The 17,956-nt window shown below is 41.4% G+C and overlaps 3 protein-coding genes across 5 annotated transcripts; 1 reads left to right on the top strand and 2 right to left on the bottom strand.

The window, feature by feature from the left end:
- Positions 1–6: 6 nt before the first annotated feature.
- Positions 7–4,800, bottom strand: LOC131312816 (uncharacterized). Its single transcript, XM_058340815.1, has 5 exons — positions 4,505–4,800; positions 2,563–2,616; positions 2,013–2,116; positions 1,513–1,551; positions 7–422 (listed from the first exon to the last, which is right to left on the bottom strand). The coding sequence occupies exons 1-5, from the start codon at positions 4,578–4,580 to the stop codon at positions 267–269; spliced, it is 429 nt and encodes a 142-aa protein (XP_058196798.1). The 5' UTR covers positions 4,581–4,800; the 3' UTR covers positions 7–266.
- A 3,236-nt stretch (positions 4,801–8,036) lies between these two features.
- On the top strand, positions 8,037–15,964 carry LOC131312810 (uncharacterized). 2 transcript variants are annotated; one of them, XM_058340800.1, is made up of 5 exons: positions 8,037–8,601; positions 9,631–10,579; positions 10,664–11,188; positions 12,193–12,654; positions 15,462–15,964. In XM_058340800.1, the coding sequence occupies exons 1-5, from the start codon at positions 8,090–8,092 to the stop codon at positions 15,771–15,773; spliced, it is 2,760 nt and encodes a 919-aa protein (XP_058196783.1). In that variant the 5' UTR covers positions 8,037–8,089; the 3' UTR covers positions 15,774–15,964. The 2 variants fall into 2 exon arrangements, with proteins under 2 accessions (XP_058196783.1, XP_058196784.1); XM_058340801.1 differs by having other exon boundaries at positions 15,468–15,964.
- LOC131312815 (glycine-rich protein DOT1-like) lies at positions 15,934–17,364 on the bottom strand. Of its 2 annotated transcripts, XM_058340814.1 has the most exons (2): positions 16,650–17,364; positions 15,934–16,550 (listed from the first exon to the last, which is right to left on the bottom strand). In XM_058340814.1, exons 1-2 carry the CDS (start codon positions 17,323–17,325, stop codon positions 16,132–16,134), a joined length of 1,095 nt encoding a protein of 364 aa, XP_058196797.1. In that variant the 5' UTR covers positions 17,326–17,364; the 3' UTR covers positions 15,934–16,131. The 2 variants fall into 2 exon arrangements, with proteins under 2 accessions (XP_058196797.1, XP_058196796.1); XM_058340813.1 differs by having other exon boundaries at positions 15,934–17,364.
- Between the last annotated feature and the right edge of the window lie 592 nt (positions 17,365–17,956).

Raw genomic sequence — 17,956 nt, forward strand, 5'->3', positions numbered from 1 at the left:
GTGAGAGAGAGAGATCATAACTGGTTAGAGAGCACTGAAAAGAAGGGCCAAAGAAAGTTTCTCTAGGGTTCCTGAATCTTTAAGGAACCCGAAGAAGCATAAGCATTGGCCATGTTTGAAAAAAAAAAAAAAAATGTAAAACCAAAAACAGCCTGTGATACTCTATTGATCCAAGCGACACACAGCAAGTTACAAGCTTCCTCCAAACTACAGATTATGCAAGAATTCACAATCTATATGTGATGAATATTTATGCTCCTCTCTTCCTAAGCAGAAGCACTTAGTATGTCTTCGGTAGTTGTACTGGAGTCGACGGTAGTTTTACTGGAGTCAAAAGGCGGTGGAGGCGGCTCCTTTACAGGGGGAGGCTTCACTGGCCTATTTGGATGAATTGTATCAACTTTCTGTGAAGGAATCTCAAACTGCAACCAAAAAATATCCTGTCATTCACATGTGACATGGATTGAAAAACAAAATGTTGTATTTGGATCATGGATTTGTAGGGCTTATAATCAGAATAAAATAAATAGGTTCGTGGAGGGTATATGGAGGAAAGGGAACAATAAAAAGATGATATGGATAAACTAAATGTACTTCTGGTTTTCCTACCCTTCTCGTTTCCATTGGCACATCCCACGATAAATTCAGGATCGAAACACAGGCTCCAAATGATCTGAAGCTATCAACCAAGTTTTATGTACTATGTAGTAATAAACGTGCTTATGTACCAGCACATAACAGATGATCCGTAATATAGAGAAGTTTCCACCATAACTTGAAAAACTGCTTTTGTTCTGTCTGCTCTTTAAAGATGTTAGCATTACTATAATAACTGAATATAAAGTCTGCAATCCTTCATATTCATGTTTGCACATGTTGAGGTACTGCCTACAGAGCCTAATACAAAGATCGCCTAACCAGATCAGCTAGCATGAACCCATGGAGATTGTAAGATGGAATGATGCTCATATCCAACCGAAGATGGCAATTCTTAAACCACATATCTCATTGTCATATTTATACAAAAAGTTCAGCTGACAGATTCTCTCCTTCATGGTTTTCCATATATTTCCCAGGGACCATTGTCACCATTCAGCATAAGAAGGAATCGTTACTCTGATTCTGAAATGCACCCACTTCTCTATTTTCTTCAAGCATGAAAGAGGAAGTATGCCACAAAATACCATGAATAGGGGACTATAGAAGAAGAAAAACAATGCAGAACAATAAGCACTATGCTCACCAAAACAGAACACGAAAAACATTGGTCATGCAAAGCCAAAGCACTATGAAGTTGTGTAGGAAATCCAATTAGTTTCAAATATTTGAGTTACTCAGTGGCCTCTGAAGCATTCATAGATTTCTGTTGCTTGTTGCAATGGGTTTTGTGGAACCAACATTGGGAAATATTTCGAGGAAAACTCTATGAAGCATGTCCAGTGGAAGCTCAACCTTCGCATAAATCCAAGACAAAAAATACCAAAAGGTTAAACTCCTTGGACTCAAACTCACCTTGTAACCACAGCCAGCTACACAAGCATGGAAGCATTCCTGCATGCAGAAAAGGAGACCAAATTATTGCTAGAATAAGCATATCGTACCTGAATATGTTTAAGGCATCCTCATAAATAACAAAAAGATTAAGCCTGAAGGGAAGCAATTTTTCTATTTCTTTTCTGTTTTTGGCTAGCAAGCCATGGATCAGTTGGATGCACTTTGCCAACTAAATCATTAGCCTATGCATATGTGTAAGGTCTTACCTGGTTAGACCCTTTTGCAAGAACAACTTTTTACATGCATAAAGCCTAATATTCTTTTTCATATAAAATGCCAGTCTACTGTCGTAATCATTGCATAGAAGCAAGATAAAAGGTTTATCACACACATTCGTCTCACCTTGTACTTTGTAGACAAAAACAAAAAGTGGGGTCAAATCACAAATTGAATCACCCCTATTACAAAGTCCGGTAAAGTGCACATTATATGGAAAAAGCACAGTTAAAGGATCAAACCTCAGAGTAACCAGCAGCACCAGGAGAACGGTCAATATAAGCACTCCACTGCCGGTCCTTTAAAACTGGGTCCTTATAGCATATCTCATTGCACTCACCCAAGCCTATGGATCAAATATCAAAGTACCTTTGTTAAAGTATCCAACTCAAGACCAATTGACAATGAGTGGAGAAGCCACCCAGGCTCATACACTAGTTTTGGAGGAGATCATTAACTGATGTGGGCCAACTCCAACATACCTTATTGAATGAAAGCTTGTAGTCAACAAAAACAGCTATAAAAAGGTTTATGAAGGATAAATTGTAGCTTTTGAATGGATTCAATATGCCTCAAGTCAATGTTATTGTTCCCAAACCAAATTATTGAATGAAGGTAAGCCAACAAAATCTCGTAAATTGCTTCAACAAATAAGATGTATGCATAGAATCATCATAAACTGATAATTTCTGTTTACCCACATGTAGTATAGACGTTCATTGTCAGGAAATTGCACACACGACGTGCGCGCACAAGCACACACACATACACAAAAAGCAGATAAATACTTACAATCCTCCCATGTTTCAACATCAGAATCGCACCCTTTTTTGCAAAATACTCTCCCTGCACAAAAAAGGGATTGATTGATCCAGTTGATAAGACATCAAAGTCACGAAAAACATTCATAGTGGAAATTCAAACAAGAAGAGGGTGAAATGGATGGTCATAACACCGAAACAAATCTTAAGGACTACCGGTCGACACAAACTGCAGATCCGACAGACAAATGTACCAAACACCAGTCTACACAGTGACATTTGAGTTACTTGAATCAAAATTGGTTTCGTACACAGACATAGTTGTAAACAAGACTACGCGTCCCGAGAAATGGAGATGTTGGCTGCTTAGGAACAGACCTAGCCCTGACAAAAACCCAAAGCAAAGGGAGTAATCCATGTGATTACCCTAACTTTGTAGCCAAATTAGTAACAATTTTATAAGTAGAAATCATCCGTCCATCTACAAGTCATGGTTTGAAAAGGAAAAAAAATACAAAAGCACCAAACCAGTGGACCAATCAATGATTTTGAAACCATGCCTAATCTGTTCAAGGAGCAAGAACAAAATATGTAGCCTGGGCAACTTATGACAACAAGTTAGGAAGTACAGCATTTAGATATGTATTACCTCCCTAACCCATGAATAACTCCACTTGATAAAAATCCAAGTTCATATTAGAGGGGCAGATTAAGATTTGCATGCTACCCACCAATGATGCAGAGAGAACAAATTCTCTGTGTCACTCATTATTTACCGACATTTTCTTCTTATTCTCTCCATTCCAGCGTATGAAATGTTTCGTTAATGGATACTATAGCAGTCTGTTTGGTTTGGTAGATGAAAAATGAGGCCAACAATGTATGTCAACTGTCAAGCTATAGAGCAAAACATAATACAACTGAGAGAGCAGATTGCAAACAGGCAACAAATGAACATGGGTGGACTTGAACCCGAAACCTCTCAAGAAACAAAACTCTGATACAATAGATATAAACATTGTTAAGTTACCAATTGCTCCAAAAACTGGAGCTTTTGAGAAATGAGCCCGACATGTACATTAAGCTATCCAATACGAAAAGAAAATATAGGATTGTCAACTGTTTCTCCCCAAAGTATCATAATTTGAGTAGTTCCATCACGGTAAAGAAATCCAGTTTTCTTTGTCTCCCATCCGTAAGGAGGTTTTGTCAACAAACACATCTTAGGCAAGATCACTGACCTAACCCAATAGGAGACCTTGTCTCTCATGTGGATGAGAAAATCAAAGAAAAGATTGTGTCTTCTCAATGCATCTGTGGATGAGCAAGAACGCAACGCTTGAGAAATAGGATTCAGGGAACATATCTTCTTCCTCATTTCCATTTTGATAGACAGCCTCAGTACCTTCCAAAACTACACAACCAATCAAATTCCTTTCTCAACAACTCCCCCATATTTGTAGAAAAACATTAAGAAGGTTCTCTCTCGTACTCTCCATTTCCAACCTAATTTTATAACAGAAGGGTCCGAAACATAAACAGGATCATTCCTCACAAAATCACTCACACCAGCAGGCTGTAAATCTTCTAGTAGCAAACCTTTAGCCTTTGGTGGAAACCAGACATAGCCATTTTAAGTACACGTGAAATTCCCTTCCCCACTTTCCCCTTCACGAATTCAATACAGAACCATGAAAACCCTACCAAATTCAGTCAACCCATTCCCCAAAATTTTTGGACCAACAAATTGTACGAGAATGTAAACATTCCGTGCATCAACTTTCACACGAATAAAACAAACATAACATGTACAATAAATTTAACCATTTTTCCATTCAAACACGCGTAGCTGTGTAAATCAGAGCAGCAGAGGGGCTGTAAGATTAGCTCGAGGTGCGCGCAAACTGACCCAGGACACCTTGCATTACCCAATAATAATAATAAAAAGAAAAAAAAGGAGTGAGAAGGGTTACATGGAATCTGCATAAGAGCGGCGTATTTGTGCGTGCATTCATTCCCACATGGCGGCGCCCATTGCTGCGGAATCATTACTCCTTTGTTACTCAAGACGCCCCTCGTTCTTTGATTATCAGAAGGGATTTGCCAATGAAAGATTGAAGTGCAGATGAGGGGGGAGAGAGAGAGAGGGTATTAGATTGTTTTGGTCATTTTAAGGGATTTGCCAATGAAAGATTGAAGTGCAGATGGGGGGAGAGAGAGAGAGAGAGAGAGAGAGAGGGTATTAGATTATTTTGGTCATTTTAAGTTACTTCTCGATTTATGTGGGAGAGGCGTTCGGACTCGGACAATGAGATGTTTGTCTGGACGAGTAGGCTGACTCACTCGGTGAGTCTTCTCAATTTCACTTTACCTCCCCTGAGGTTTCTGATAACGACAAGAACCTCTCCTTAGGTTTATGAAATTGCATTGTCCTCCCCACCTCTTGTTTAGTTGTCGGCTGCACTCTACCGATTCCTCATTCCGTTATGACGCTGTTACACTTTTATCCCCGTGGTTTATCTTACTAGACCACTTGTCCCATTCTACTAATGTTCTTATTTTTTAAATATTTATATTTCTCGTTTTATAAAATAAGTCATTCTCTCACAATATTTTATACTAGATTCTTTCTGCTAATGACATCTCGAGTCTGATCTCGTGCTCAATCTCGTTGAAAAACATTTTTGTAAGATAATACTATTAAATTATTACATCAAGTTTGAATAAGTTACAATTCAACTCGGGCAAGTTAAGACGCTTAAGATATTTGAGGTAGATTTCTAATTGGGTCAATTAAAGCTCATTTTAGATTGATTTGCTTAATATACAACTAAGCTCTTGCATGTGTTAGGGCATCTCCAAACCATACTCTATTTCTTGCTTCAAAATTTTCTTCCATTCCTCCATTTTGGAGGAAAAATCAATTCCAACCCATTCCCCAATAGGTGTTTTGACATCAATTCTTTCATTTTTGGAGAAAAATAGTGCTCAACCCATCCTCCATTTGAAAAAAACATTCATTATTTTTGGAGCATCATCACGTAGTGCCCAAGGATTCTCCTCAACCACAAAATTCTGTGGGACTCAAGACTAAGTGTGTGAACCTGAGTGTAATGTGTGGCAAAAAAAGGCTTAGGACACCGCCGTGCACTAAGGGGTGTTCCAGTTTACCTTCTTATTTTAAAAGTTTTTTTTTTTTCAATTTTCAAACTCAAATATAATGAAAAAAATTTATTTTTTTTGCATCGTATAAAAAATATCCCAATGAGATCTATCAAACAAGATCCATATTTGTGAAAAAATTATTTCCGTAAACACTTAATTTTTGAACTTGAAAGTACCTTCTTTTTTTAAAAATATGTTTTGGAGAAACTAGAACACCCGTGAATAATCTCTCCTTCTTTTGAGAAAAATTGTACTTTCATCCTCTTTGACAAAAACCTCAATTATAATGAGTGTTTCTGAATGTAAATCGAAACCCATGATTTTTAAATTTATGAAAAAAACCTTGTAGTCCATGCAATGTTCTGAATACTGTGCTGACCAGGGTACTAGTTTTTCTACTGGTACAGTACGTACCGGTACCGGTCAAATACCGGGTACCGTTTTGGATTTATCGCAACTACAATATATATAATAATTATATATAATTATAATTCAAAAAAATCCCCCATACCATTCAATTCATCATAAAATACCTATGTATTTCCCTCTTGTCTCACATTGCCTAGTTACAAAACTATTTTCCATCTTAAATGATTTTGCACACTAGTGGACTTGTGAATGAGGACCCAATGAGAGGTCTTGCGCGCTTGGAAAAATAGGCTGTGGCCAAAGGCAATTTCAAAAATTTTATTCGGGAAACAGTTAATCGGGTGCACGTCACGGGTTATTGGCACGCAGGGGGGTGCAAATCTAGGATTTGAGCCTCGCGCACGTACTATGATTTTTTTTTTTGATCCGAACATGATTCATATCATTTCAAAGAAAGTCATACGGCATCTACAGATATCCATCCAAAAACAATGACAAAGAAAACACCAAAACCATCTAACTAAGAATGAAACAAGGAAGATGATTGTCTAAGACCAGGAACGACTTCACACCTCCAATAAAGGTCGAGACACGTGGAGTATGAAATCCAAACATTCAATCTCCTAAGGATAGGCGAAAACCCGAGTCACATCTAGCAACATAACTCCGAAGGATATCAAAACAGCAGAGAATGGTCAAATGCCTTGGGTTACTATACCCAAAAAGCACGCCTACCGACTTCGGGTGAGGATACGAGACGCCATCTACCGAGGACGCGAATGAGTTCTCACACCGAAGCAGTGGAGGGAATCTTCGAGGCAAACCTACGCTGTCACGACAGGCTCCGATCGAGAGGAAACCAAGAGCCAGAAATCCGTGTTGGCTAGTGGATCAGTTCTTCAATCGCGGCGGCCGACAATTGACCTTACCCTGCTGCTAGAAAGGGAACCACCACATACCCAGGCTCTAAGGCCAATCAGCCAAGAAGGGGCCGCCACCACCAGAGGCCTGAAGCCTCAGTCAGCCCTTAAACCATCTACCACCTACTCCGAGAGCCAAAACAACCGAGGTTATTTGCCCACCTCCATTACCCTCCAGATCAGGGAAAACCCGGACTGGAAACTCTACTGAACTAGGGAAACCAGTCGGGGGAAACTCAGGATAAGCCTGAAAATCGAAAGAAAACAAAGAGAAAACGAAAACCCCCTCCTAACCATCCTACTTCTTATTAGAGCTGTTGCTGGCTACCACACACCACCAAATCCAAGCAGAGGAGGAGGATTTGGGTCGAAACAACGAAGTCACCCGCCACTGGCCAGAGCTCCGGACGCCCGAAATCACAGATCTACCATCGCTGGACTAAGGTGGACAACGGATAAACGATGAGCGGAGGGAAAGAGGATGAGAGAAAAAGGGAGAGAGGAGGCGGGGAGGGGGCCGCCGCCCCGGGAGAAAACCAAGATCGAAACCTGTTTTTTAGAGAGAGAAGGAGAGAGCTGTTTTTTAGAGAGAGAAGTAGAGAGAAGTTGATGTGGCTTTGATTGACCTGTATTGGATTGTTGTACACGTACTATGGTTAAGCTCACGTTTTGCTAAAATTCTGAAAAATATATTTTTTATTTTTTTGGGTTAAGATAACCCAGGGAAAAAATTCTAAAACCTTTTTTTTTTTTTTACTAGAAAAGGACAACGTGACGATTAAAAAAAAAACACTCTGCAAAATTTCGGAACCCGATATCAACTAGTATTTCCCGAAACTGAACGGTATCGATAACTATGAGTCTGTCCATGTGTGAAGAAATGGAGACAGAAACGGTGTTTTAAAAAATGAGTTGAAGCAAAATCACTCTCCAAAACAACTTTTTTTTTCTTTATCTTTATCTTTATCTTTATCTTTTCTTTAAAGAAAGAAAAAAAAAAAGGTGTGTTGGGGGATTGCAAAACCAATGAAACTGGAGTTACTGGATAAAAGTATAAATATCCAAACAAATCCCCACTTCAAAATCCCAATCCGGCTCCTCTGAATGGAGCTCTGCAAAACCCTCCTCATCCCTATCCGCCCACCTCCGCCGCATCTCCGCCGCGCCCTCCCTCACCGCCCCGTCAAACCCACCGCTTCTCTCTCCACCTTCCCCACCACCACCCCTCCCGAGTCCACTCCCCGACTCAGCCTCGCCGAGTCCCTCCAAAACGAGACCTTGCAAACCCTAGAATGGCCCTCCGTCTGCAAACAGGTCTCGGCATTCACCTCCACCACCATGGGCTTCTCAGCCGCGCAGGCCGGCCGCCTCCCGCTGGGAAGGAGCCCGGAGGAGAGCCGCCGGCTCCTGGACCAGACCGCCGCGGCCGCGGCGCTCTCTCGTCCGCTGGATTTCTCGGGGATCGAGGACGTGTCGGAGACCGTGAGGGTTTCGGTTTCTGGTGAATTAGTCACTATTGGTGAGCTTTGTGCTGTGAAACGGACTTTAAGATCGGCTAGAGAGTTGTTAGGGCAGCTGGAGGAGCTTGCTTCCCGTGATGATGACTCTAGAGAGAGGTGTAATTACTTAGGCTCTGGTATTCGTATATAGACTTTTATTTCCCATGTATACACGTCATTAAGGCTCAGTTTGGTTTGGTTATACACATCTTTTCTCGTTGAAGAATAACAAATCAATTGAGGATGTAATTGAAACTTTAGCAGATGAGGGATTGGTAAGTAGATGGACTAAATGAAGGAGCAAAATGAATAGAGTAGAGTTACCAGTGATTTTTTGTCCAGTATACCAGTCCATGTGTACCCAAGTGCACCAGTTGCTTTAAGCACCTATATAGGCTGTGTTATAACTGGGGGTTAGTTTATTAAATTTATGGAGCTTGATTAACTGTCATGAACACGCTTAATTTGGTTTAGCTTGAGATGCGTTTTGTTGGAGATTGGACTCAAGCTAAGTGCAAGTCTCCAAGCAAACCTGAAGAGCCCAATATTCCGTCCAGCTTGGCTTCTTTACAGCTGTAGTTGGTTGCTTTATTTACTCGTTCACTTCTCCTATTGAGGAGATTCAATCTACTACAGGTTAACAAGAAGATTGTTTTCTGTACTGTTTAAAGATTTCATGGACCTGTATAGTTCTTTCAGTTTACTTTTGAAATTGTACATGATTTCTCTTCTTGCTTGGCAATTTATGCCCTTGAGAGAAGCACATATTTTCAATGTTCTAAAAGTTGCTAGGCGCTAGTCAGGCGGTGGGCCACCTTCGAGTAATTAATCGGTGCATATTAGTTAGTAATCAGCGATTAATCGTTAGTTGGACCTAATTAGGTAGGCTCTGCCAGCGACTAATCGGTGATTAATCAATAATTAATTCCTTGTTTTAGAACACTGCATATTTTTAACGCCCAACCATTTTTGTATTTCAGTTGGATTCACAGGGAAACATTGGTTCTGAAGAAACTGTTGCCTGTTTTGTGTGATTCTGATTTTTTCTTTCCTTTCACGTAACTACCAAAAGAAGCTGCATGAATTCCCTTCAGATATTGATAAGCACTTTCACCAGGTTGCATCTGTTTTATTGTGCTCAAACAGGTGTGTGCCCCTGCTTGAAATTCTTCAGAGTTGCAATTTCCTGAGTGGGTTGGAGCAAAAAATAGGATATTGTATAGATTGCGATTTTTCGAGAGTCCTTGATAGAGCTAGTGAAGATTTGGAGATTATTAGGTCTGAAAGGAAGAGGAACATGGAACGTCTAGACTCTCTGTTGAAGAAAGTTTCAGCTTTGATTCTTCAAGGTGGAGGTATTGACAGACCATTGATAACAAAGCGTCGATCTAGGATGTGTGTTGGTATTAGGGCGTCACATAGATCATTGCTTCCTGATGGTATAGTTCTGAATATTAGCAGTTCTGGAGCAACATACTTTATAGAACCCAAAGAAGCAGTGGAATTGAATAATTTGGAAGTGAGACTTTCAAACTCTGAAAAGGTCGAGGAGCAAGTCATTTTGAGCTTGCTTTCATCTGTGATTGCCGAATCTGAAATAGAGATTAAAGATCTCTTGGATAGAATTCTTGAACTTGATCTTGCTGTTGCGAGAGCTGCTCATGGTCTGTGGATGCATGGCATCTGTCCGAGTTTATCTTCGGAGTGTTTTGAATCTTCCAAAACTGAGTCTTCCTTAGCCATAGATATTGAAGCTATTCAACATCCGCTGCTCCTTGAGACCTCTCTGAGAAGTTCATCAGATCCTATAGAATCCAAATCTAGGAGTTCAGACCCTGTAAATGAAGGAAATGGTGCAATGAAGTTTGAAGTGATTTCTGGTTCATCTGATTTTCCTGTGCCTATTGACATCAAAATTGGTCATGGAACCAGGGTGGTTGTGATCTCAGGACCCAACACTGGAGGCAAAACTGCTTCAATGAAAACTCTAGGGTTGGCTTCTGTAATGTCAAAAGCTGGCATGTACTTGCCAGCCAAGAAGCAATCAACGCTTCCATGGTTTGATTTTATATTGGCAGACATCGGAGATCACCAGGTAACGGTTGGCTATGTCATGGTTGTGCCTTCTTCTAGTTTTCTCTTTTATTTTGGTTTCTGAAACTCTTATTGTCAAATGAAGTCCTTAGAACAAAACCTCTCGACTTTCAGTGGGCACATAAGGCAGCTGTGTAAGATCTTGGAGGTGGCCTCAAAAGAATCACTAGTTCTTATTGATGAGATTGGGAGTGGGACAGATCCTTCTGAAGGTGTGGCTCTTTCAGCCAGCATATTGCAGTATTTAAAAGCTAGGGTTAAATTGGCTGTGGTAACTACACATTATGCGGATTTGAGTCTCTTGAAAGAAACAGATACTCGTTTTGAGAATGCTGCAATGGAATTTTCCCTGGAGACACTACAACCTACATTCCAGATTCTGTGGGGAAGCAGAGGTGACTCAAATGCCTTGAGTATTGCTAAAACAATTGGCTTTGATGACAAAATAATTGAGCATGCACATGTATGGGTGAAGAAGCTGATGCCAGAAAAGCAGCAGATGAGGCAAAGTTTGCTATATCAGTCACTAATGGATGAGAAGAATAGGTTGGAAATCCAGGCAATGAGAGTTACATCTCTTCATTCAGATATTATGAAGCTTTATCGCGAGGTATAGTTATAAAGTTCAGTTGAGATGTTAAGTGCTCATTTGTTTTACTGTATTTTTACTTCTTACTTTTGAGGGGCTTATGAAGCCATTAAGGAAGCCAACTGCACATGATTGGGGTAAACTGGTGAAGGCTTGGTTGAGTTTAGCTTCATGGACTCTGGCCTGTTACATCTAGGTACTGTACTGCATACCCAAAATGCTAATACCCAGACAATTTCATTTCATATATACTGGAAAGATGGTATAACTTCGTTCCAAAACAGTGAATTGAGTGATCCAAAACAATCCCAAAGGTTATCCTACTTATTCCCTGAAGATTTCCTTTAGAAGCACAAATAAAATATTATGAACTCAAAATCAAGAGAGACTGGACCTTTTTGCAAGGACTAGATGCAGAAGAAACAATTGGTCATAGTAATGATCTTATCATGTGTTTTGCATGAAATTTTATATTGAACACTATATTTGTGTGAATGTGTATCGGTTGAAGCAAGAACATTCTAATCTTAATATTAATCTATAGAATTGTGCTACTATGTACCACAATTTAGGACGTGTCACATAACATGACTTTATTTTACCACAATGATTCAAGTTCTAGTTAAGGTAGATTCTGTAGATCAGGGTTTCTAAGCCAGTTCTTTAAAAAATGGGCCTCATTCTTCTACTGAAAAGCTAGGCAGTGATGGTTTGAAAGATAATAGAATGCTAGCTGCCTGCAATTGCGTATGGTATTGCTAGCCACATGCCTTGTGTGATTCTTCCTGCAACTTGCTTTAAATGTCATCTAGTTTTGTCCTTTCTTTGGTTATCATTGTCATCAATGGACTAGTTTCAAGTAGGTTGGCGACGGATGTGTTGGCATATTTTCCAAGAGAAGGTATCTTCTTAGAACCCATTGGAAGGTTGAATTCTTTGTCAAACTTGACCCAATCTACCCTCACAGTTGCCTCTACATGTGAGATCGTTGATTAATTTTTTGGTGTTTTTTTGTCTAAATGAAGATCAGAGACGAGGCTGAAGATCTTGATGGGCGTGAGGCAGCTCTCATGGCTACAGAAACTCAAAAGGTCAAACAAGAGATAAAGGCTGCTAAATCTCAGATGGAAGCTGTATTGCAAGAGTTTGAGAATCAGCTTAGAACAACAAGTGCCAATCAAGTGACTTCTCTAATCAATAAGTCAGAGTCTGCAATTGCATCCATAGTAGAAGCTCACTGCCCTAGTGATGTTTTCTCCACCAGAGAAGCAGGTGACAGTTCTTATACCCCACAGATTGGAGACCAAGTCCATGTGGAGGGATTAAGAAATAAGCTAGCTACTATAATCGAAGCTCCTGGTGACGAGGCCACCGTCCTTGTGCAATGTGGGAAAGTCAGAGTTCGTGTAAATAGAAGCACTATCACAGCTCGTAAACGTAGCAATGCAGTCGCTGCAAAAAGCTCGGCGCCACCCTTGAAAAGGAAGGTATGGATTTGATCAATTTGCTGTGTAGGAAGTTGGAATTTACTGTAGACCACGTTATATCAGTATAAACCATTGAGAAATTTTCAAAATGACACCTGAACTTTGGACTCAATGTCCCATAAATACCTGAACTTTACTTTATTTCAATTAGACACCTGTACTTACAAAACCCCCAAATTAAGACACCTGCATTATATTCCATCCAATATGTCAAGAAATGTGGTGACGTGGCATGTTTTTTCCGTGAAGTGCCCCATTTGGCACGTGACATCTATCCCTTGCAGAGCATGGAATCAAAGCCCCTCCTCTCTCACTCCCTCCCCGCCTCCCTCCCTCTTTCACCCACCCCTCCTCCCCTCCACCGCCTCCTTCGCCGCCGCCCAACCTATGTAGCACGGACACGAATACGGATACGGACACGGATACGGGACATAGGACATGGCAATTTTAAAAAAATGGGGACACGGACACGGACACGGACACGGCGGGGGACACGCCACGTGTATAAATAAATAATAATAAAATATATGTACATATATATATAAAAAAAATTATGAACCATTGTATATGAATAATTTCACAAATTGTATAAAAAATTTTCAAAGGAAAAATTACAGTTTAACCCAAATGTTTTGAATAATTTCGTATTAACCCCCAAAAATTTTAAAAATTACATTTTGACCCCTAGCCGTGTCCCCGCCTTGTCCCCTGTCAAAAAATAATAAAAATTATTGGACACGCCATGTGGCGTGCCCAATACGTGTCCCCGCGTGTCCCCGCCGTGTCCTTGTGTCCCCGTGTCCAATACGTGGACACGGCGCCCTTTTGAAGTGTTGGTGCTACATAGTGCCCAACTCCCCACCCACTCCTCCTCTTCCTTGGGAGACTGCCGCTGCAGTTGTTAACTCCATTCCAACTAAAGTTTTTCCCGAATAAAAATGAGTTCCGGATCAGTTTTACAGAAGTGGTTACCTTTTCCAAGGTTTTTTTTTTTTTTTTGTGAGATAGGCTTTTCCAAGTTCTTTTTAAGACCAATACATGAACTCTAGAAGCAAAACCCAAACAATTGTCCAGCCATTGCTCAAGTACACGCATGTTCCAAGGCTAAATTGTTAAAAGATCAAAGTCTCTCTCTCTCTCTCTCTCTCTCTCTCTCTATTGCAAACCCATAATCCCCAATCGTAGCCCAAAACCCTCATTTCCCAATCGCAATAGTGTAAACCCAAATTCCCCAATGAAAATTGAAACCCACATTTGTCAATTGATGGCAACTTCCGCAATCGCAATCTGAAACCCAAGATTCCATACGTCAATCGATTAATGCGGTGGCGAAGTGACAGTGTTTCTTTACCTCAATTGCAAATCTTTGGTGGAAAGGTTTGGAAGTGTGGATGGTGGTGCATGATTGGTGGCGGACTTGCAATGGTTGATGATGGTGGATGTAGTACGCTGTGTTATGAGAGGTGAAAAGCTCACTAACAAGGGTGGATAAATGGGTGTGTGTGTTGACACGACTTTGCCGGAATTAATGAAGGTAACCTACACACACACATAGAGGCAACAGAGTTAACTACTGCGGCGGTGGGGAAGATGGAAAAGACGAGGAGAGAGGCGAGGAGGGAGGGAGAGAGAGAGAGAGAGAGGAGGGGCTTTGACTCCATGCTTTGCAAGGACATGATGTCATGTGCCAATGGGACACTTAATGGTAGAAACTTGCCATGTCAGCACGTATTTTGACATATTAGACGGATTATAACGGCAGGGGTCTTAATTTGGGGGTTTTGTAAGTATAGGTGTCTAATTGAAATGAAGTAAAGTTTAGGTGTTTATGGGACATTGCGTCCAAAGTTCTGGTGTCATTTTGAAATTTTCCCTAAACCATTTTTCTTGTTTTGCTTCCTCTAAAGTCATCATGCAGGTGGGAATGTTATTTTTTTTTTGGGTTTCCAGAGATCATCCTAAAAAAAATATGATTGAGGCACCAAGGCCACTAAATCGGAAGGCCCTATACACCACTGTGTTTTAGAATAAACCCTGCAAAATAAAAGATAAAAAAAAATAGTCGAGACAGGGATAACCTTCTCTGGACTCCCAATTATGTGAAGGACTGACAAAAGCAGTCTTCAACTTGTGCAAAGGACTCTCAATGTCATCAAAATATGGTGGGTTCCTTTCTCTCCAAATGAGCCACTTGAAACACAAAGGAACCGTCTCCCAAACCTTTACCAATCAAAAATGTTTTTGAGAAAAAGTATTATCAGTGTCACTGTAAACCACCTAAACGAACAATTTTTTGAATTTCATTTGATAAAAATGTACTGAACATTGCAAATGCTTCTATTTGCATACTCAGAAACCCAACCTCGCGAGGAGGTTTATCTGTCTGTATACCTAACTAGTCTCTTTTTATTGACTTACCCCACTTTATTTGTTGATAAATGTGTGTGCTGCTTGTCACAGCTTCCGGTCTTCTCTTTGATTCTAATTTTCCACAGTGCCTTTGTCTGAACCACATAACGTGAGATTTGTTGATGTATACCACTTTGGTCAGCAAATAGTTATTCACAAGCAATGTGAATGTAATAACGGTGATATTTTGGATGCAAATCAAACATTTTTAGGTTGTCTTCTCGTATCTTTATAACGCAAGAAATAAAGCGTCCTTATTAAATCATCTTGCTCTTGCGAATAACTGAAGTAAGAAAAACATGATTTGAGATTTCATAGAGCATTGGGTGACCTATACTAATGACCCTCTCTTTTACCGTTAACACATTGAACAAACATATTTGTGGTTCACATTACAGGTTCAGGGGAGCAGAAATTCGAGGAATATTTTGGATTTAAGCAATGATGAGGAGGATTCTTATGCACCTGTGGTGCCTACATCGAGGAACACAGTAGACTTGCGCGGAATGCGAGCAGAGGAAGCTTCTCACTACCTCAACATTGCCATCAGTTCAAGGGAATCTAAGTCAGTTATGTTTATAATACATGGGACAGGCATGGGGGTGATTAAGGAGCGTACTATTCAAATATTAAAAAACCATCCACGCGTTACCAAGTTTGAACAGGAAAGCCCAATGAATTTTGGTTGTACAGTTGCTTATATCAATTGAAGTACCATTTTTTGTAGTATAAGATAGAACCGTAAAGATGGATGAGTAACTATATACTCTGCTATGCCTCGTGCTGTACTTGTTTATATGGTGCAGTTCGTTGGTGTTCTAACCATCAATTTCTGAAAATTATTTGGACCTCTGGCTTATACCAATGGGATGGAATGGAACAAGAGTTTTATTCACGCTAACATGAGTTTTATCATGAGAATGCCACTTTTTATTGGTACTGAATTCGGTGATCTTATCATATGCTGAGAAACACAGCAGATGGCGATATATTAGGACTCTACTTTAACACCGAAGATTTTATTGCGGGAATCGGTGCAGGCTGTGCATAAACAGTGGGGCTACCTAGCTAGACAAAGGAGCCATGACATCCTTGCGGCCTACCTTGGCATCCTAGCATCCTACCTGGAATACTTGCCCCACCACCACCTCCTCCGCCTCCACCACCGGTTCCATAAGCTGGCATATCTGGCGCATAAGGGCCACCGTCACCATAAGAGCCATCGTAACCGGGGCTACCTCCAACTCCGCCTCCGCCTCCACCCCCACTTCCATAAGTTGGAGTACGTGGCACATAAGGGCCACCATAACCGAGGCTGCCTCCAATACCTCCTCCGCCTCCACCACCGCTTCCATAAGTAGGCATACCTGGGACATAAGGGCCACCGTAACTAGGGCTACCTCCACCTCCGCCTCCACCTCCGGTTCCATAATTTGGCATACCTGGTACATAAGGGCCACCATAACCAGGGGTGCCTCCAACTCCGCCTCCACCTCCGCCTCCGCCTCCACCACCGCTTCCATAAGTTGGCGTACCTGGGACATAAGGGCCACCATAATTGGGGTTGCCTCCGACACCACCTCCACCTCCACCTCCACCACCGCTTCCATAAGTTGGCGTACCTGGGACATAAGGACCACCATAACTGGGACTACCTTCAACTCCGCCTCCGCCTCCGCCACCACTTCCATAAGTTGGCGTACCTGGGACATAAGGGCCACCATAACCGGGGTTGCCTCCGACACCACCTCCGCCTCCGCCTCCACCACCGCTTCCATAAATTGGCGTATCTGGGACATAAGGGCCACCATAACCAGGGCTGCCTCCAGTACCAACCCCACCTCCACCTCCACCACCACTTCCATAAGTTGGCGTACCTGGGACGTAAGGGCCACCATAACCGGGGTTGCCTCCAATGCCAACCCCACCTCCACCGCCACCGCCACCGCCACCACCAACTTTCCCCAAGCCTACGGCACGGGTTCGACTGACACCATCGCTGCCTCCACCCAAACCTTTGGCAATACCACTTCCACGGGCACCAAGAGTGTTCACTCCTCCTTGTCCAGATTCAGTACCTGGACTTGGTGGAGTTTTGTGAGCGGGATTATCAGAGGGGGAAAGGGGCGTTGGTGGATAAACTCTCTTTGATCTGTCAATGGGGGCGAAGTCGCGACCAGTGCGCAGAATCTTCTGTGCAGGGCATTCTCGTAGGCTTAGTAGAAGCATGAAGGCCAAGCAAACCCATTTTATTGCAGCCATTGTGTGCTAGTTTCGATACTTCTCATGACACTTCCCCCTGGTGTCTTTATATACTGAAAACTTGCATGTTGCAATGCACAGTATGTTGGAGAGAGAGAGAGAGAGGCAACACAAGTGTTTCAGGTATTTTGTTGTTGAAACCCGACAACATATGCCTTGTGTGAGCGAAAGATTGCGTCCTGTTACTGTCACTTGCACCAAATTCATCATCAAGTCTTTCTCCCCTCCCATTTAGATAATAGGATAGTCCGTAGTTAATGCTAAATGGGCAAGAGTTTTCATGGTTTGAATCACGTACTCACTTTTAATATCAGAACAGGCAATAACAAAGAGAGAGACAGACAATTGAATATAACCTTTGATCGAGAATTTTAACATAAAAACTTTTTTTATTGGGAAAATAAGGTTTTCATATCATTAAAATTAATGATACAAAAAAGTAACCACGTAGTAACACACCAGGGAGCATCATACAAGAAGCCAATAGGACACCCGATGGGTAAAAGCCCAACACCTAATGATAACACCTACGAACACCCGAGCCCAAAATAGGAAAACCCAAAACAACCTAGCCTACTGAAAGACGATCACCACCGCGGGCCTGCCGCACGGTCCATTGAAAAGCTCATCC

Source organism: Rhododendron vialii, chromosome 13a (genome assembly GCF_030253575.1).
Source record: "Rhododendron vialii isolate Sample 1 chromosome 13a, ASM3025357v1".
In the NCBI taxonomy this organism is placed as follows: Eukaryota; Viridiplantae; Streptophyta; class Magnoliopsida; order Ericales; family Ericaceae; genus Rhododendron; species Rhododendron vialii.